Source organism: Haliaeetus albicilla, chromosome 21 (assembly GCF_947461875.1).
Source record: "Haliaeetus albicilla chromosome 21, bHalAlb1.1, whole genome shotgun sequence".
Lineage (NCBI taxonomy): Eukaryota > Metazoa > Chordata > Aves > Accipitriformes > Accipitridae > Haliaeetus > Haliaeetus albicilla.
Genome location: NC_091503.1, coordinates 3,389,550 through 3,410,181, shown reverse-complemented (window position 1 = coordinate 3,410,181; position 20,632 = coordinate 3,389,550). Strand labels below are relative to the sequence as shown.

General features: G+C 36.2%; 1 protein-coding gene across 1 annotated transcript in view; it reads left to right on the top strand.

The window, feature by feature from the left end:
- Nucleotides 1-20,632, top strand: part of DNAH5 (dynein axonemal heavy chain 5) — a 145,222-nt gene that overhangs the window by 105,592 nt on the left and 18,998 nt on the right. The window contains exons 54-66 of the mRNA XM_069808869.1: nucleotides 1,001-1,154; nucleotides 1,906-2,173; nucleotides 2,755-2,986; nucleotides 4,576-4,690; nucleotides 4,960-5,136; nucleotides 8,821-9,024; nucleotides 10,461-10,640; nucleotides 11,556-11,693; nucleotides 12,243-12,378; nucleotides 13,828-14,144; nucleotides 15,443-15,598; nucleotides 16,020-16,202; nucleotides 20,141-20,384. Of these exons, the coding sequence (XP_069664970.1) occupies nucleotides 1,001-1,154; nucleotides 1,906-2,173; nucleotides 2,755-2,986; nucleotides 4,576-4,690; nucleotides 4,960-5,136; nucleotides 8,821-9,024; nucleotides 10,461-10,640; nucleotides 11,556-11,693; nucleotides 12,243-12,378; nucleotides 13,828-14,144; nucleotides 15,443-15,598; nucleotides 16,020-16,202; nucleotides 20,141-20,384 (2,504 nt within the window). The remainder of the gene's footprint in view (nucleotides 1-1,000; nucleotides 1,155-1,905; nucleotides 2,174-2,754; nucleotides 2,987-4,575; nucleotides 4,691-4,959; nucleotides 5,137-8,820; nucleotides 9,025-10,460; nucleotides 10,641-11,555; nucleotides 11,694-12,242; nucleotides 12,379-13,827; nucleotides 14,145-15,442; nucleotides 15,599-16,019; nucleotides 16,203-20,140; nucleotides 20,385-20,632) is intronic.

Sequence of the window (20,632 nt, the reverse complement as noted above, 5' to 3'; positions counted from 1 at the left end):
TATGTTATTTATATGTCAGTATTTTGACAGTCTTTTCCAAGTATATCTTGCCTTATTTCATATTATTCAAGCCAACGTGGTTTCTTTTGGAATAACTCATAAAAGATATAAATATATATTAAAAAAATTCTTCTCTAAATATTTTGGAATGAGTGCCTCCCAAAGTGTCTGTAGGAAAAGCCAATGATCAGGAAATATTTTTGGCACTCATAAAATGTAGTTGTAGAGAAGCAAAATTATTTTAATTCTTTTGCAGCTGTGTTGGCTGCAGAAGAAATTGTAGAGTCACATGTGGGCAAGCCTTTTAGTGAGGATCTCATCAGAGGATCTATCTGAAATAGGAATGACTTCAGGAGAGATTACAGTACAGCTGACAAAAGCAGTAACAAATTGCTGGATATCATTCAGAAAGAATTATGAAGCCACTAGAGGATGAAATATTGGATTAAGAACGTGGTGTGCAGCTTGCCACCTAAAGTTGCCTTGGCACCTGAGGATCATAAGAAGGCCTATATATAAAGCCTGTTGCATTAAAGCGTAACAAAGTTTGGCAGAAAATGAACCCCATTGCGTTACAGCTTGTCCTCAGATATCAGAGAGGCTGGGGTCAGCTAGGCTTAGATAATATGTCTTGTCACTTTTTCTAGAAAAAGAGAAATAAATAGCATGATAAGACTTCAGGTTTGGGGTTTCTTGTTGTTGTTTTTGGTGGGTTTGGGGTGTGGGATTGTAGGATTTTTTAATGTGTTTTAAATTTTTTTTATTGATGTGGAAGGTGAAAAGGAGAGCAGGAAAAAGAATGGATTAGGTACTTAATATGAGACTTTGTAATGAGATATGTGTTTCCTCCCAATCTAAATGAAAGTGCCTGGACTTCGGCACCTTCTTGCCTTAAAATCCAAGCGATTGTTTCTTACTTAAACTTGCTTGTTCTTTTTCTTTTAACCAGAAGCCCTTTTGTAAAAGGAATGAATATTAGTACAACTGTCCTTTTTTGTAGATCGTACAACACTCTAAACTTGATGGACGATCTGAAACTTCTGTACAGAACAGCAGGACTGCAAGGCAAAGGCATCTGTTTTCTTTTTACAGACAACGAGATCAAAGATGAGTCTTTCTTGGAATACCTGAACAATGTTTTATCATCAGGAGAAGTAAGATGCCTTCTCATGATCATTTTTCTGCTTTTAAAATTTTATAATTCTGAAGTAAAATAACCAAATGTATTTGAATATTCTTTTATATGTCAAGGGGCACACTTCCACAAACTGAAACTTAAGTGTTTTTTATCATTACAATATTATAAAAAATGGAAACAGTCCATTATACTAGGTTAGAGTGAGATAAAGCTATTGTAAAATTAAGAATGAGCATCATCATTCCATACGGAGAAATTGTCTAAGTCAGACCCTTTTAAATGTGTTCACAAGCAGTCAGTGACATGAGAATAGCTTAAAAAAAAAAGTGAGACTTGGGGAATATCACTGAAGTTTAACAAAATTGTCTGTTAAATTAAATATCTCATTAGTGTACAATTAGTTTTTGTATGGTAAATTTATGTCCAGAATGGATGGGATGGCTTTTATTATTTGTTTTATTTATTTATTTATTATTTCAGGGGTGTGTTTCAGAGTAATTCCTACTAGTTATTAGAATATTAAGAGAAGAAAGCAAAGCTGTTGTACATGGATTCTTTGTTTTTCACATGGGAGAGTGGGTTTTACAGCAAGTTAGGTTTCATTGTGTTTAATGGAATCACTTGAGTAAAAGTTCTGGTTTAAAGGAGTAGGGTGGGTCCTAATGACTTCAGTGTCTAAAATGCTATGTATTAAATGAACCTTATGCTATATACTCTATTTTGGATCATCTCATAAAGTGTGAAAAAAATCTTCCTTTTTCTCAAAGGTGTCAAACTTATTTGCACGTGATGAAGTAGATGAGATCATTAGTGATCTCATACCCACCTTCAGAAAGGAACATCCACGTAGACCTCCAGCCAGTGAGGTTCTGTATGACTACTTCATGACCAGAGTCCGTCAGAACCTTCATGTGGTTCTTTGCTTTTCACCAGTAGGTGAAAAATTCCGAAACAGGGCCCTGAAGTTCCCTGCTCTCATTTCTGGATGCACTATTGATTGGTTCAGCCGATGGCCTAAGGATGCTCTAGTGGCAGGTGGGTGTAGGTTTTGACTTTGCAGATATTTAATTCTCTGATCGATGGTCACAAAGTTGTTTTAGTTGCTTTGAATTTTGGCAGCACATTGGCAGAAGAAACTTACTTGGTTCTAAAACTTGTTATAGATGTTTTCTTCTTTAAAGCTGGCTGTATTAAACTGTTGAAATATTTCTAACAGAGGAAGGGCTTTGAACACAGTTTGAAGAAAAAATGCCCTTGAAGGTGGCTTAAAGGCATTAGTAAAGAAGGCAAAATACTACTAAAGAAAGATTATTAGTGACTGTGACTGTGATCAGGCATACAGAGGAAGGCTGTGATTACCCAGTCCCTGGCAGCTAGCAGTTAAATTCAGAGAGAAAAAGCAGTTGCACACTTTGGAGGTGAAAGAATACTAGATCCTTGGCTATACTTTTTACTGAGAAGTGTGGAATAATGTTAACAATCTGGTGGTGGAGAGTAAAGACGACTGGGGTTTCAGAAGCTGGGTGAAAGCTGACATAATAGATGCTGACATGTTTTATATTGCTAAGAGTTTTTCCTGAATATTTAATTACATATATGTTTTTCTTTTTCCTAAGTATCTGAACATTTCCTGTCCTCATTTGATATGGACTGCACTGCCGATACAAAGAGGGAAATTGTTCAGTGTATGGGCTCATTCCAGGATGGAGTGGCAGAGAAGTGTTCTGATTACTTTCAAAGATACAGACGTTCTACGCATGTGACTCCCAAATCCTACCTGTCCTTTATTCAGGGATATAAAACTACATACAAAGAAAAGCATGCTGAAGTGCAGACGTTAGCAAACAGGTAAACTGCTCAGTTTACTACTGTCTTTCTGTAGTGTTCTTCCCCAAATAGGTATGTTCTGATACGGTTTGTTTCAATGCACGGCTTGTCTCTTTGCACAGCAAAAGGATTATTTTCTTTTTTAATTTCCTAAAATTGTATGAAGGAGTAACTTGAGTAAATACTATAGTTGCTCTTGGAATAAATATAGTTAAAGACTATATATTTTTGGAGGGGGAAAAAGAGTAGTAATGCACGAAAAAGCAAGGTGGTGGGGAAAAAAGGCGAATATAAATTATTCCCTTGTATTTTTAATGAGTAAAAGAAAACATCTGCATGTAATTCCATAATATATTCACAATAGCATTTCATTTACCAGAGAGCAACTTTTGTTTTCTTGCTAAACAGTCGCATTCTCCTGATATGAACATGTAAGAAATACCTTTGGTGGTTTTGGTTTTGTGATCATAGAGCGTAATTTAGGCTGCTGAGTTTTTTACTTGTAGATTATTAGAGTGGTTTTGATATATTCATACTCCTTTTCAGATACTTTATTAAAAAAATGAAGTCTATTTGCAGATTTATCTTCATGTCAGAAATACACTAAATGCTAATTTTACATTCTATTTTAGTATCAACTGGTATCACCCTTAAGAAAAACTGTCTTCTCAATTTTAAAAGATTGGCACAAAGAGCTGGAAACCTTTAAGAAAGACTTAAACTAGTTTATTTCACTTTGAAACATTCTTTGGCTTCAAAGCCAAATTGAGTTAGAAATCTGTAGTTACGTTGTGGGTGAACACTTGTAAAACAGAGGGGTCTGGTCCTGTTTTCTACCTTCTGATGCCTCAACTGTACCAGATTAGTTCACGCACGTCAATTTGTTTCACTTAACCTTAGTTGCATGGTCTGAATTGCTTTGGCAGGTGTTACTCTTTATCTGTTCTCCTGTATTTGTTTAGCTGTCCAAGTACTGCTTAGCCTTTGCAATAGCAGCCTCTTTAGAGGCCACTTAAACTTGTCTGGAAAGTCCCAAGTGAGAACTTACTTCTTCGACAGACAGACAGCACTGTTGGAGGGGCATTTTAATGCTGAATGAGAAGTTTTATCTCAATGCTATTTTTCAGTTACTCTCTTTTGGTTGGTCTTGATTTCAAGACTGATTTTATTAGCCTTTTCAATATTGTCTTCAAACAAGAAATAGTGATTTGAGATATTTCTCGGGATTCTAGTGATCCGAAAATGTTTCTGCTGTATAGAACTCAGTCATTTCAGTATCAGGTTGGAGCTCAGCAGAGATGGTGACATATATGGAAGCAATGTATAGGGTTTTTATGCAATGATAAAGGCATACAGTTTGAGGTAGAAGTGGGTAAAATTTCAAGCCACAGACTCTCTGTGTGTAATTCTTTATTGTTCACTTTCTTGATTCTGAAGACATGATACACTTGTGTGGAAGTTCCTGTACAAGTTTTATTTTTGGTGCAAAACAACTTTTGCTCATGTTTGTTCTGGTTGATGTGGTTCCTTGTATTGATGGAATAATTTGGAAAGTGGAATGTAAATTACATAGGGAATTACATGCTGCTTATTTTACTTTTTAACTCCAGAATGAATACTGGACTGGAAAAGTTGAAAGAGGCCTCTGACTCAGTGGCTGCTCTAAGCAGAGAGCTGGAGGTAAAAGAAAAGGAACTTAAAATTGCCAATGAAAAAGCTGACATGGTATGTACAGCCTTCAAAGTGTATTGCTGTTTGGGGTTTTTTTTTTTTTTTTGCTAGTCTTTATTCTGTTTTGAAAAGATTAATCAAGAGAAGTTAAGTGTTGGGGGGGAAAAAGGTATCTTGGAAACCTATAACAGTGATGAAAGTCATCTTGTTTGAGTTCTCTGGTTCTGGAATTCAACAGATAAAATTTTACGACAAAAATTAATGCCTTCTTCCAACTAGGTGTTTTCTTTAATATTTGCCATGTGGGTTTTCTCACATTCTAGGTATTGAAAGAAGTTACTGTAAAAGCTCAGGCTGCTGAGATGGTGAAGGGTGAAGTTCAGAAAGTGAAAGACAAAGCTCAAGCCATTGTAGACAGTATCTCAGTTGACAAAGCCATTGCTGAAGAGAAGCTGGAAGCTGCTAAACCTGCTTTGGAAGAGGCAGAAGCAGCCTTACAGGTTAGTACTTGGACCACGTATAACGTTATTTTACTAGTAAGATGGGCTTCTTTGAAAACAAACATAAGGTTGCAGGTGCATCGTGTAACTCATCAGTTGACAGAAAATGTATGCAAATAAATGTAAGTATTTTGAGGCTTTTTAAGTTCAGTTTTGTTTTTTCTTTTTCCACCTGAGTACCAAACCCAAAATAGGCAGTTTTTCAGAAACGGGCAAGTTTTAACTTTTATTTGAAACTGTAGTTGATATATGGTGTGCTACAGGTTGATATTAGACCAGTAACTGAACGTTGATACTGTTGTAAAACAGCTTGTGTGCAATGAGTGAAGAAGTGCCTTCCATGTAAAAACAGTATAATTCCATCCAAATCTAAACCTCTTGTTTTATTTAAGTTTTCACCCATGAATTGCATTTTGAGTAAGTTTGTTGATTCACTCTCTTCTGCCTTCAAAAATAATTTCTTTTTTTTCTTATGGGTTGTGGCATTACCCAGATTTCTAGTGTTCACCATGGGACTTCATGTCTTTCAACATACTCTTTTTGTAAAGCCTTTTTAATAGAGTGATAACATTCTGCCCGTGTCTTTACATGATGCATCATGAATGATGAAAAAAGATTAGGTTTTGTTCATCTTGCATAGTATTATGTTTTAATATCTGTTTATCTGACTCTATACTAGAATGTCCCTCAAGGCATTTCTGTTGTGAGCAGCAGCAGTGGGATCTGAAGTAAATCTAATATTGGTGGCTGGCACCTCAAGAACTAGAAAAGAATGAAGGAAAAACCTGAAAGATAGATAAACTTCAAAGGTTGTTATGTAGATTTACTGGAAGGTTTTCCTTTCCACTTGAGAGGCTGCCAACAGTTGTGATGGTTAAAGACTATTGTGATGTTCCTTTAAATCAAAGTCTTCAAAATCTAGTATAAATAAGTTTTCATGGATCTTCTGAATGACTTCACTTTGAAGGAGAGGTGCTAAACAATGTCTGACTGCCATGATTCTTGAAGGGCAGAGTAGAAATGTCTAAATGGAGGCTGATGACATGACAGCTGATAAGAGCAGAAGAAGAGAGCGAGTCTGGATCATAAGATCCTGATATTTAGCTACAGAAGGAAGGTAAAAAAAACCCAGAGGTGGACAAGCATTCTGACAAGTGCATAAGCAAACAATGCTAATGGGGCACTCTGAGGTATGCAAAGAACAGCAGTGTCCTGTGTCCTGCCCTGCATCTTACTACAGCTTACTTTCTGGTTTTGGCTAAAGTTACCAAACCAAAACCATACTGCTCTTCTTCAAATTTTGGATTCTAATAAACAAAAATCTGTTTTTAAGGAAATGCTATACTAGCATTATTGTGAGACTTCACAATGGGGTAAGGTAGTTGGGTTTTGTTGTGGTTCAACCCCCACGCAGCCGCTCACTCACTCCCCCCCCACCCAGTGGGATGGGGGAGAGAATCGGGGGGCTGAGCAAAACTCATGGGTTGAGATAAAGACAGTTTAATAAGACAGAAAGGAAGAAAATTATAATAATAATAATAAAAAATGACAATAATACTACTACTACTACTAAAAGAATTGGAATATACAAAACAAGTCATGCACAATGCAATTGGTCACCACTTGCTGACCGATGCCCAGTTAGTTCCCAAGCAGTGATCCTCCCACCCAGGCCAACTCCCCCCGGTTTATATACTGGGCATGATGTCCCATGGTCTGGAATACCCCTTTGGCCAGTTTTGGTCAGCTGTCCTGGCTGTGTCCCCTCCCAACTCCTTGTGCCCCTCCAGCCTTCTTGCTGGCTGGGCATGAGAAGCTGAAGACTCCTTGACTTAGGAAAAACACTACTTAGCAACAACTGAAAACTTCAGTGTGTTAGCAACGTTCTTCTCACACTGAACCCAAAACATAACACTATACCAGCTACTAGGAAGAAAATTAACTCTATCCCAGCTGAAACCAGGACAGGCTTAATCTTGAAATTCTTGCATTTGCTGTAATAAATTGCTTTGCCTGTGTCTAGAGGGGAAAGGAAAGCTATCATAAAAGCAAGCCGATCAGCATGCATATCTGTATTCTCAGCATGCATTCGTTCATTCAGAAACTCATTTAAGTAAGCAAATTCTCTGTATGAGTCTGTATAGGGCTGCATCTTTCCAAAAATTAATCTCTCAATCATTATGGATTTGCAGGTTTCCAGCCATGGATTCCTATAAAGGAATTCTGCTTGCAGTGTAGACAAATGTCTATTAAAATATTTGATGAATAGAAAGGTCGCTTCTCAAATAAAAAAAAAATCTGTGGTTGGTTATTTCACTCCATTTTTGGCATGTTTTAGGACTGCTAAATGCCATGTTAGGAGACAGGTGGATATAGAACAGTGTATAAGCATTTTTAAACATATAGCAAGATTAATTTTTTAAAGTTTTGAGTAAGAATTGTCAAAGTTCAATAAAACTTAATTGCATTTTGCCTTGCAATTAAAATGGCCCATTAAATGCACAACTAGAAGTAAATAAACAAATTGAAATTAAATGCAGTTCTTTTGCCACAATTTGGATGGTAGCAAAAAAGGCTGGCCTGAATTTCCTAAAGGTCACCAAGAAACACTGGTTAAAGCTTCCACAGATACCTGGAAAAACTGTAATGAGTTATCAGGTGCACACTGAACTCAGTGAGCAGCAAAATACTGAAAGGAGACAAAAGGCAGGCAGAAGGAAGGTGATCAGGATAATCTTCAATAATTTACAATCCCTTTCTTGAAGTATAAACACATTTAACTAAAATCTTGCTTTATGAATTCCCAGTGAGGCTTGTGCTAGGCTAGAGAAGCAAGGTGTCGTACCACCTGCAATAAATAACCTGTTGCTTACTGTTTGTTACCATCATGTACTCAGGCTGATCAAACTCCCTGTGAATAAGCAAATCTTCTGATCCAAGTTATATCTGTTATGGGAATGGGCCTGTCCATCAGCAGTTACCATTGTTCAGTGGTTTTTTGCTCTGTATGTGGTGCGGTATGCACTACTGCTCAAATCAGTGCTTCTCTAAGGAGACATCTTCACTACTTTTCTGATATTGCTTTCCAATTCATGAAGTACACAAGAGTTATGAGTTATAGTATTAGATTTGCACCCTAGGCTTAGCCTTACTTAATAGGGCCTACGTTTTCACACATTATTATAATTTATTTGTTTTTCTCACAGGCCTGCTTCTGCAACAGGAACATTGCCAGTAAGATGAATCAAAAGGTGCAAATCTATACGTGTGTCAGGCCTTCTCACTGGTTTCCTTAATTCACCTTCATTTTCCAAATACCAACCGAATGTATTTTCCTTTCTAGACTCAGTTTCTGGTCAATAGGTTTGCATTTTAAAAAAATAGGTAAAATTTCAAGATGTTTCTGTTTTGTTCTTTGTTTTGTCAAAAATGTGCATGGTAGTTTTAAGCTTTTAGGTGCTGCTGTGGAGGTGGCTGAGCTGAGGTTTCCCGGTAGTTGCTAGGAGGTAGCAGTGAAGGTTGGAGGGTCCTTTTAGCTTCATGCTTTTTAGAGGTAGAATTTTTTTCAATCAAACATAAGTTTTATCTTCTCCAGTGGATTAATACTGTTAGTAAGTGTGTGCTCTATGTCTTATTAAATAAACAATAACAGTAATTTCTTTACCCTTTGTTTTAAATTCATAGACCATAAAACCTGCAGATATTGCCACTGTCCGCACACTGGGTCGACCTCCTCACCTCATTATGCGTATCATGGACTGTGTGTTACTGCTTTTCCAGCGAAAAGTGAACAATGTAAAAATTGATCAGGAAAAATGCTGTACCATCCCGTCATGGCAGGAATCTTTGAAACTGATGACAGCAGGGAACTTCTTACAGAACTTACAGGTGCTTGTGCAACCCTGGTTTTGATATTTTTTAATTTAAGAAAATACAGGACAGTGTTTTCTCTGGTGTTCGTAGGAGAACAAATGTGCAAGGGGAATCAGACACACAATAGATCTGATATGTTAAGGGCTTAAAAATAAGTATGTCATAATGAAATAAACTTGAATCCTTCTGGCAAAGCCAGGTCATAAATCAATTATAGTTTCTTGTAAGTAAGACAATGAAATTACTTTCAGTGACAAATGATTCAAAGCTTTAAGCATTTGGTTTGAATAGCCATTGCTTATGTGTTCCATTAAACCAAAGTTGTTAGAAAACATCTTTTTTCTGGTACCTAACTTTTCAATAATTTTCAGCAGTGCAACTTGTGCAGTGGCCTGGAAAAGCGTAGTTGATTATTGGGATGTACAAAATCAGAACTTTTTTAAATTTGGGATTTTCAGCTCCATAGCATGTGTTTAGGGAAATGGGAAGAGTAACTAGTGAATAAATCCCTGTTCATAATTTAAACTAATAATACTATGATTAATCTTCTCAGAATAAATTGTACATTGTCCTGCCCCACTGGATGTTGTTATCTCAGATTTCTGCATTTTGAGGAGTTAGCTTAATCTGTCTCTCGTCCAGTGGGAAATCACAGGTGGCAGGCTTGACCAGCTTTGTGTGGTTGATAGTGCCATGGATGCCATTTCTGTAGTATTCGCATTGCATCTACTCGTAAGGATTTTTAATTTACTGAAGCGCTTCAACATGAGTTGCTTGTGCATAAATAAACCTATTTGTGCTTCAGGGAATAGCTATTTTTCAAGTTCTTCAGTGATGGACTATCATTATACCTTGTAAATATATCTTTAAAGACAACCAAACTTATATAGAATGTTTGACCATCAAAATAAATTTGAGGGAGAAAATTGAGAGCTTTCAGGGATGAAAAATGGAAGATATGATTTTTGGAGAAAAGAAAGGGTCAAAATCAATTCTTAAAATTGAAACACATTCCACTAATGAGATAAGGTAGTTTAAGGAGAAGATACCTGGCTTGCCCTTCGAAAGGACTGTCTTGTAGAATGTATGTTTATGAACCAGAGCTAAGCTTTTCCTTTTCTTTTTGAAGATTAAGTTCCTTATTCAGTCTAAAGGAAAACAGAATTTCAAGCAGGATATTAGTGATATTTTCTATCAACAGTTAGCTGTGTAACAGTAATGGATAGTGTAAGATAGTGAAGATCATAAATGAAGGCAAACTTTTTTTCCATTTTGTAAGAATATAGAACAGACTTTGGCAAGCTCTCAAAGATGCATGAGACAGAGAACTTCATATTAGCTGTTTGTAAGTAACACTTGTGATCTTGGTAGCGTTCTGTGTGGGCTGAAATACATATATGTATAGTTTACATGTATTACATGCATTATGTGTATTGCACTTTTTTTTTTAGCAATTTCCAAAGGACACTATTAATGAAGAAGTGGTAGAACTTTTGAGCCCTTATTTCGAAATGGCGGACTACAACATTGAGACAGCTAAGAGAGTATGTGGGAATGTTGCTGGCCTTTGCTCATGGACCAAAGCTATGGCTGTATTTTTTTCCATTAACAAAGAAGTATTACCTTTAAAGGTAAGTCTGTTAATCAATGGGAGGCACACAAACACCCTTTGCTCCTTCCCTTCCCCACCTGTGTGCACTTGAGGATTTCATCTGCTGGAAACATCAGCTGCCTTATTCCAACTGGTGCATGCCTCTCTAGGAATTTATTCTCTTGAAAATAGTAACTCTACAGTAAAATGCATTTCAAATGTACTACCACTTGTAAGTTGTCAAAATTATGAGATTGTGCAGTTTTATGCACAAAACCCTTCTGAATGGGGTTGAAGCAGCTGTCATCTAGTTTAATTTTGCTAATACAATTGATTTACCTTAATTAAGAATTAAGTAGGAAAAAACTCGAGATCTGGTTCTTTCAACATTCCAGATCTCAGTTCATAAGAACACATGTACAGACACTCTGTTCTTCAGTGTTATTTAGAGAAAACCAGACCTAAATAGTTGTTAAAAGGTAAGAATGAATGTCAGGAAGAACATGGTCAAGCATGATTTTAACACAGAATAGCTTGTATTTATAATGAGAATGACTGAGAGGGAAGCAAGATTTGTAGTTAGAGGTAGTATCTTTCATTAGACAAAGCATGTTGGTTGGAGAAATCCAATAGGCTTCTAAGTGGCACCAGTCTTTTTTGCAGGCCGGATCAGACTATCTTTTGTGTCAGATGGAGAATGGCTGGTATTCTCAGAAGCTTTTCTTACTAGTTTTTCTAACTGATGTTGGACCAACTGCTTAACTGCAGCTACCTGCAGTAAGAAGTTAGTTTGCTGTAAAATTCAAATAAGAAGTTTTAATGAATGATGAAATCTCTGCTGAGCAGCTTGATGAAATGATTGAAATGTAGTACAGTAAAACTTTGAGATGCATTAGAGTGAATACTTTGAGATGATGTCTGTATGAATACACTTACATATTTGTATGCTTCATAGGCTAATTTAGCAATCCAGGAGAATCGTCTAACGACTGCTATGCTGGATCTGCAGAAAGCTCAAGAAGAACTGGGTGCCAAGCAAGAAGAATTAGATATTGTGCAGGCAGAGTATGAAAAAGCAATGAGAGAAAAACAGGTGAACTGCTCTTCACAGAAAAGAAGTTACCACCCTTACTTTACGGAAAACTTAACGCATTCTCTCAATTTCACTATTATTCCTTGGAAAGGATATTGATGGACAGAGGATAAGAGAGATGTTATTTGGATATTGTCTCTTTGGATCTCACCTCTCTCCTTCACCACTGATCCTCTCTCCCGCTTCCTCCTACCTCCTCAGAAACTATTTTATTTGGATTATTTGTTTAGCGCCTACTACTGTAACATCAAGTTTCATTAATGTATATTATCTGTGTATAGCATTTCACATATCATTTAACATGTATGCCAACATGAAAGCTGAGAGTAGAAATATTAAAAAGTTGAATCACATTTACGACAGTTGATAGTTTTTCCTGATACATTTTTTCCATCCCACTTTCTCTCCTTCTCTGCATGATGATATAAATGTTTGAAAATCTGTTTTTAAGCTGTTGTTTAGCTACTGGTTTAATTAAATGTAGAGATTTTTCTGGCCTATCAGATACATGACTGTAAACTGTATTTCTTGCTGTGTGGTTTTCTTTAGACTTTGCTTGAAGACGCTGAGCGTTGCCGTCATAAAATGCGAACTGCTTCAAGTCTTATAAGTGGTTTAGCAGGTGAAAAAGAGAGGTGGACAGAGCAGAGTAAAGAATTTGCCATTCAAACCAAGAGGCTAGTGGGTAAGCTTTTGTCCACACCTTTGAACTTGGAAGTTAGTTGCTTGAGTTGTGATGGGTAGTGAAACTGAAAACATTTGAAATTTCAAACTTTTCCTTTGTAGCTTAGCTTCCCTGTTGTTAAAATGAGGGTAATTGTTATTAATTCTCTTGCTAAAGCACTGCTATGTAAAAAAATACAATATAAGACTAAAGTTCATATTTTAAAAAAAATAATATAGTAACTATGTATGCTGTGCATAGCCTTTTACTTGACATGTATAACATGCAGTGCATACTTGGACCCTGTTTTAACTTGACTGATGTTTATAGGCAGGAGTCCAAAGAGAGCGATATGTTAGCAGTAGCCAATAAAGTGTCTATAACGGACAATACGTATGAATGAGAGGAAGACTGATATTCAGGCACTGGCATTTTTATGTAGAAATCAATATTTTTAAATGCATTTACTAATGTTCATAAAACTTTTGTTTCTTTGAAGTTCATTTTCATTTTATAAATGTGCACTTGGAAACTGAAGTACTTTGTAATAAAGAATTAATTTATTAGTTAGATCAAGTAAATGAAATTTATCTTTTCCTCTACTGTGGTCTGAAGTTTCTTCTCTGACTTCTGCCTTGAAATGCTGTAAAAAGCAGACATTGTTAGATAGGTTGTATTATAGTAGATAGGTTGTATTTTATTTGCTGGTATAATATGTGTATGTGTATTATAAACTTACTAAAAATGCAGAATACCTTCCCCACACTCTCATCATGTGTTTTCTAAAGATAACTTGAAAAAGTGTAAAAAATATTAGTACTCAGTATAAAAATACAGTATCTTCTCCATTTTGAATCCTGCATTCTTACTTCGGAGGTACAAAAAAAAAAAAGTAACTGTGGTGTCATGAAAGTTAGGAGGGCAATTTTGAAGCTGACCAGAAGATTAAAACTTGTCACACTTAATACCTCTATAATGACATCTGCTACAATTTTTTTAGTAGTAATAATTGTAATTGATTTGTTCTTAATTAGTACTCCTAATTGAAGGTTCTTTTGTCCCCCCAAAATATTGTTTAAGCCTGTTCTCATGATTGTGCAAGTAAATGATGGAGTTGGAAGTTTATGAGTGAGTTTATTCTGCCATGTCCTGCTTGTGCAGGATCTGCTGTTTGGAATAGTTGTGTGTGTTGGGTTGAGCTTGGTTGGCTGCCAGATGCCCATCTCTTGATCCCTACAGTTGCATTGTAAGGATAAAGTAAATGTGGCATCTACTGAAATGTAGCATTATCTTGCTATGTAATGAGCCTTGGGAAAAAGGCTGATTTTTCTTCTTTATGGGTCAAAGTGTGTTCCTCGGTTACCAGGCAAACCATGTAATAACTATAGAAGGAAGCAGCTTATTCGTGAATAGAATTGGCAAAGTTGTAATGTTTTCTTTTCTTTTCTTGTCTTCTTTTTTCTCTTGAAGGTGATGTACTCTTGGCTACAGCTTTTCTGTCCTATTCTGGTCCTTTTAACCAAGAGTTCCGCAGCCTGCTATTAAATGACTGGCAAAAGGAAATGAAAAGCCGGAAAATCCCCTTTGCTAACAACTTGAACCTCATAGAAATGTTGACTGATGCTCCAACTATCAGTGAATGGAACCTGCAGGGATTACCAAATGATGACTTATCCATACAGAATGGAATCATTGTCACTAAAGCATCTCGTTATCCTTTATTAATCGATCCACAGGCACAGGGTAAAATCTGGATTAAAAATAAGGAAAGCAGAAATGAACTTCAGGTAATAGGAATGCTGGTGCTCTTATAATCCCTAGGAACTCTTAGTTTAGAAAACCATTATAATTCAATGATTCACATAATACTTTGCAAATGCCTTTTATATAAAATGCCTAGTCTGGACATAAAGGACATCTCAGATACATTTTGGTAGAATTGAGATTTGGCTAGATATGAAAATGTATATGTGAAGCTTGTTAGTACCAGTGATCCATTTGTTCAGTGAATTTATTTTAATGAAACATAAACTGCTGGAAGATAGCCTGGATGGGTAATGTCTGATAAAGGCTGAAGCATGTTTGCAGAATACTGTAAGCATTAGAAAAAAAACCCCGAATAAGTGATTAATGCAGGTTCATATAAACGTTTTAAAATGAAGATGCACAGCATGACATTTTTATCATCTTTTAATCAGAAATTATTGCTAATTTGTGTTGTCTTAGCATTGATGTCAGGTGCTAAATATTCTGCAGATACACAGGGAAGACACTATTGCAACAACGCACAGTCTGAGGCACGATACACCAATTAAATGCAAACAGGGGAAAATAGGAGAAAGGTAGTCCTTGCTTGCTACAATTATGATTGCACCAGTAAACCAGCTTTCTAAAGATATGCCTGAAAAAGATAAAGGGGAGTTTGAAGGATGATAATAGAGTGGCTCTGCGAGTATTACTAGGAAACGACTTTCGTTCATGGTGATTGTTATCTCAGTGTGGAACCCTTTAATGGTTGCCTGGCTAGTTATGTTAAAAAAGGATTATTAGACTTTAACTATGGAGTTATAAACAAACTAAGCTGAATGTGCTTTTGTACATGTTGAAAATTAATCACAATTTTACTGAGGACTACTTTTTAAAGCAAAGACTATTTAATGGCTTGTTCAATGTAACCCTCTAATTTTCAAGGGGGAAAAAAAAAGAGCCCTAATCTTGGGATTGACCTTGCTGCAGTTTGACTTGGGGATGTTAGCCAAGATAAAATTGAAGGTGATAAAAGGTTCCTGTGAATTTCTGGCCTAGTTGCACTCATAGGATATCAAAACTTTAAGTGCTCGGCGTTGCTTTGCTTCTACTTTTGTAGTTGAAAAATGGAAATTTGCATTCAATGGGACTTGAGAATATGGTACACTGATGCTACCTTTTCTTGTGGTCGCAATCTTTGCTTTAATCCTTGTCTAACTATAGGATCATCGTTATTGTCAGTAATTTAAATAAAATGAAATAATTTATAAATATATAAAAAAAAAAAGCTCAGTAACTGGGCACAACATAACATATAGGTCCATGATTGTATTTTTAGGTCACTTCTTTGAATCACAAGTATTTTAGAAATCACTTAGAAGACAGTCTTTCTTTGGGAAGACCTCTTTTGATTGAAGATGTTGGAGAAGAGCTTGACCCAGCACTTGATAATATTTTGGAAAGAAACTTCATTAAAACAGGTTCAGCCAACAAGGTAAAAGTAAAACAAATGAGCAAACAAGTGGAAACAGCCCCCCCTCCCCTTGCCCTCAACAAAATAACTCCTAATAAGTATATGATTATGAAAGATTAAACTTGTATTTAAATTTGATTAATGTTAATACTAAAAAAGAATAGGGTTTAAGTTTAAGATCACAAACAATTAATATATTTAACCTATAGAATTCCTTATCCCTTTGCTTATAATTTTTAAAAATTGAAATAATCTGTGAATAAGTCATTTAAAATGTTCCTTAGATAGTGTCAATAAATTCTTTGCTTCAGATGTATAATTTAAAGATGGATTTTTATGCCTTTGAACAGAAAAATGTAACCTTTGTTTCTACATGCAGTATCTGAAAGTGTGTGTACTGATTCTTGATATCTCAAGACTTCTTTTTAATATTTTCCTTAAGGTGAAGGTTGGTGATAAGGAAGTAGATGTTATGAATGGCTTCAGACTTTACATTACTACAAAACTGCCAAATCCAGGTTACTCTCCTGAAATTAGTGCTCGAACCTCCATCATTGACTTTACTGTGACCATGAAAGGTCTTGAAAATCAACTCTTAGGCAGAGTCATTCTCACAGAGAAACAGGTAAAAGAATTATTTGTATCTTTTTCCTGGCTATACATCTTACATGTACCAACAGAAGGTTTTACTTTCATTTTAACATATTACTCTATTCCCATATTGCAGGGTAAGTTTCTGGCTCTGTTGTGTTTGTTCTTAATATAACCTATTTATGATGGTTTAAAAGCTGGCACAGAAGCAATTGACTCATTCAAGTGGAAGTTTCTGTTTGTCTTTGTTGTCGCAACTGTACCATACTCACTTTATTTTTCCTGCCTCAAAGAGTTATAACCTCATGAGAATGGCCTGTGAAAAGGAAAAGGGCCTGGAATAAAAACTGATCTTCTGTGTACAAACTTGTGGAGCTCATGGTGATGTAACCTGGTGCAAAGGATTCAGACTTAGTTACTTCCTTGCTCCAAGGGGAAATGGGCTAACTACCTATTTTGACATTGCAGATGTATTAGTTGAGGAAGTCCAAGTTCAGGTTGACAATCCCAGTAAACAAGCCGCCAGCAGTTCTGGATGGAGGCTGGCTGGTATCTTTTGAACTATTGGACACCTAACCTGTGTAATTATAAGGTCAGGTAATGTTGAAGTCAAATGAGACACGGTCCGTTTGTGTGTATTTACTAAGATTTTGGCAATAGTTCCAGTTTACCTTCACTAGAGAGAAATGTGTTTGTTCCCTTATTGTGGCATCTGTTGAGGTCCTCCTGTTGTCCTCCCCCACCTCTCCCCAATGTAAGACGTTCCTCCTTAATGGCTCCAGTCATGTTGTTAATGTCAAATAGTTGCATTTCATTCCTGATCAGTCCATGGATCTCATGAGAGAAATTATACTCAGTCTGTGAAGGCTTATATTTTGTCAGACAGCTTCATTGCACTATCAGCTTTGCTTCAACCAGTGACAGCTTGTCAACCCACTGTGTAATGGGATTATCACTGTCTGTGTGAAACACACTGTGATGTGTATATTCACAAAGCCTAATGCCAAACTTCACTTCTGGGGCCTACAATACAGTGCATTCCTCAAGATGACAGTAATTTTATCAGCAAATTCCTCCAGTCATTGCAGTTGCTGTATGCCTGCTTGGAGGACACAGAAAACATACGAGCTTAAGTTTTCTCAGAAGCGCAAAGCAGTAGACTGAGAAGTAATGGACGCAAGTTGGAACATGGGAAATTCTGATTAGATATTAGGAAAAAAATAATAATTGCATTGAGAGTAGTCAAAACCAAGAACAGATTACCCAGGGACGTTGTGGAATCTCCATTCTTGGAGGCGTTCAAGACTTAACTGGACATGGCCCTGAGCAACTGACCTATTTAGACCTGCTTTGAGCAGGGAGTTGGACTGGTTCATATCTGGAGGTCCCTTCCAAACTAAAATTATTCTACTATTCTGTGGTATCTTTGCCACTAACTTGGAATGTCTAATTGGTGGACATACTGTGCTCTCTGGACCTGGGCTTCTCAGAGTGGTCTTCTCACTACTGCTTCATTTGTAACTGTCTGGGGAGAGTTCTTCCAGATAAATGACAAGTGGACCACTTGACAGGCAGGGGGACTTTTGTAAAATATACTTACCACTTTTCAGTTTGCTTGGCCTCTGTTTTTGGACCCTGTGGTTCAAGGTTTCCTGAAGAGTCAATTTGGACATATCCCACCATCCAAAACCTTTTTTTTTGTCCTATAATAACTAATTATGCACCTTTGGGAATTTGAGGATTTCCCTCTTCAGTGTCTGGATTCTTGCTACCTTCTTGTAGGCTTTGGTAGGGAGGTGGTGGAATTATTTAACTGTGTGACCATTTGCCAAATGATTTGAGCGGTATGATTGCTTGGTGATATCCAGTGTTAGAATGTATGTGTGGAACTTCTCCCCCGCAAAAGAGAAGAGATTATTTATCTGAAGTTAGTGTTCTTCAACGTTTGTGTGTACATTTAGATCCTTCATGCCATTTCACTGTCTCCAGTACAGTTCTGCACTTAGAATGAATGAGATTCAGACATAGGAAGAGGAGAAGGAGGGTTTACAGCATATCATTTAAAGATCTGGCAAAGTCTGACTTTCTGTTCCTGTGTTGTCTGGTATGCCCATTGGTAGAATCTGTGTGGCATGCATCTTGGAGAATTGATTGATTACTGGTGAGAATACTGGTACTGATTGCTTCCTTTCCATCAGAATGTTAAACCAATTTGCAAGATGTGAATTAAGCATAAGAAGGTCAAAGGGCAGCTGGTATATCTGTATAAATTTAATTCTACTCTATTTCTTGGAATAATTGGATTTGAGAGACGTGATATATATCTGAATGTAGTGTAACTTATACTGTTTTAATTATAGGATTGTTTTGATACATTGTATGTTAGGTAATTTGACAAAAAACTTGCTTATTTACTGTTGTAGAAATAGAAATGCCAGATTAGTAGTTACACGTGAACTATTTATGGCTTTTTGAAGTTTCACATTCAAATTTCAAGATTTGTGGTAGAAAAAGCCTCAGGTTTTGTAAGGAACAGTTGATGCAAATTCTTGCACTTGTGAATCATTTTGTGACAGAATGATATAAGCTACATAGCAGCTTTTATATGTTATGAATATTAACAAGATCTAGCATTCTTTGGTACAGCCTGTAAAATGATGTCAGCTTGTGAAAGCAATTCCATAATTGGTTTTGAAATCGCCTCTTTGGTGCAAGTTCCTTGAATTTATGTATATGGTAACTTGGCTTAGGTTTTTTTTGCATCCTTGATGTTATGGCTGGAAATTTTTTAAGACATGCTGAAAACATACAACTGTGTACTCTTCCTGATCTGCAAAAAGTATTGTAAAAGCTTAGTAGTTGGATTTTTCACTGAAGTTTTCATCTACGGTTACTTCACTTGCTTTAGTTTGGTCATTCTGTTTCCAACTTGTTTCTCAGGCTCTTCTTGTGAGGAAAACTCAGCTTTCTGTTTTTTAAATGCATTGCACTCTAAAATATGTTTAACCTTTTAAATTGAACTCAGCAAAACATGAAATTTAATTTGGCTTAGAATGATTTCTCTGCATGATAATTATTTAATTGGATGCTAACATTCTTTTAATGCTATACTTTTAAAAATTGTTTCTGCTTCATCAAACTTGCATAATGCTTGTCTTGCTTCATAATTGCTACCTGCTTTTCTTTAGTTTGGTTAGGCATCAGTTGATTGAAATGGAGTTAATTGTAGTTCTCTTGTCTTTTTTTCATTAGTTTTTGTCAGAATCTTTTGAATCTGTATGCACATCTTCTAAGTTATGACATTTACGCTATTCTATGACAACAGTCCCAATAAATCTTTTCTACTTGATGATGATGTTGATGATGATGTTTCAATATACCTTTTGTATACTTCTAGTGAAGAAACTCAGTTTGAATTCTATGTGCTTTCTTTTCTTAATAAATGAAGCATTTTAGTGAGAGGCTGAAGTTATCCTTGTTTGATGGAGGAGTATTTTTAGATGCACTTCTTGAAATATTTGATCCTTGATTCATTGACTAAGGATGTTCATTATTACCAAGACTATATTTTCAATATGATGATTGGAAAACAGGGCATAAAAGAGGATGGTATTAGATGGAGTGAAATAAAATCCTGTGCCTGGAAAGGTGTTAGCCCTTGTCTTTGTCCAAAACAGAAAGAGAAGAAAAACAGTTACTATTTTGAACATCTAATTCGGCATGATATGAGCATGCTCCATAGTATTTGTTGAAACCATTTGTTAATGCATACTTATGTAGCAGGTTCAGAAACCTGGCAATAGACCTGCTGTCAGAAATACCACTGGAATTCTTTCCCCAAATTAACACAGTTATTCTTGACCTACACTGTTTTAGTAGGATCAGTACTTCTAAAAATCATTATCTTGGGTTTTTTTGTTTTCATTTTTGATTACTCCTCTGTTTTCCAAATATTGCTGTGTATTCCAACAGGAATTAGAGAAAGAAAGAACAGATCTTATTGAAGATGTGACCATGAACAAAAGGAGGATTAAAGACCTAGAAGATAACCTTTTGTTCCGACTTACAAGCACTAAGAGTTCTCTGGCAGATGATGAAAGTCTAATAATTGTATTGAGTAACACTAAGAAGACTGCTGAGGAGGTAACACAGAAACTGCAAACTTCTGCTGAAACGGAGGTACAGATCAATGCAGCCCGTGAAGAGTATAGACCTGGTAAGTGAAGGTAGTGATGAAGGACAAATGAATGGAGCATACGTTTAAAACAGCAATACTTAGAAATGGTAGGATGAGATCAGGAAGACCCTAATGGGTGGGAAGGATTCGTGTTCTGTAAGTAAAACGTATCCAGGAAATGTCATATTGAGCTATGGTGGAGAAAAAAGTCAATGTTAGGCTTCGTGTGGAATTTATAAAATGGAACGATCTAGTCTCTCCCTAGACTTTCCATTGCTCTATATACA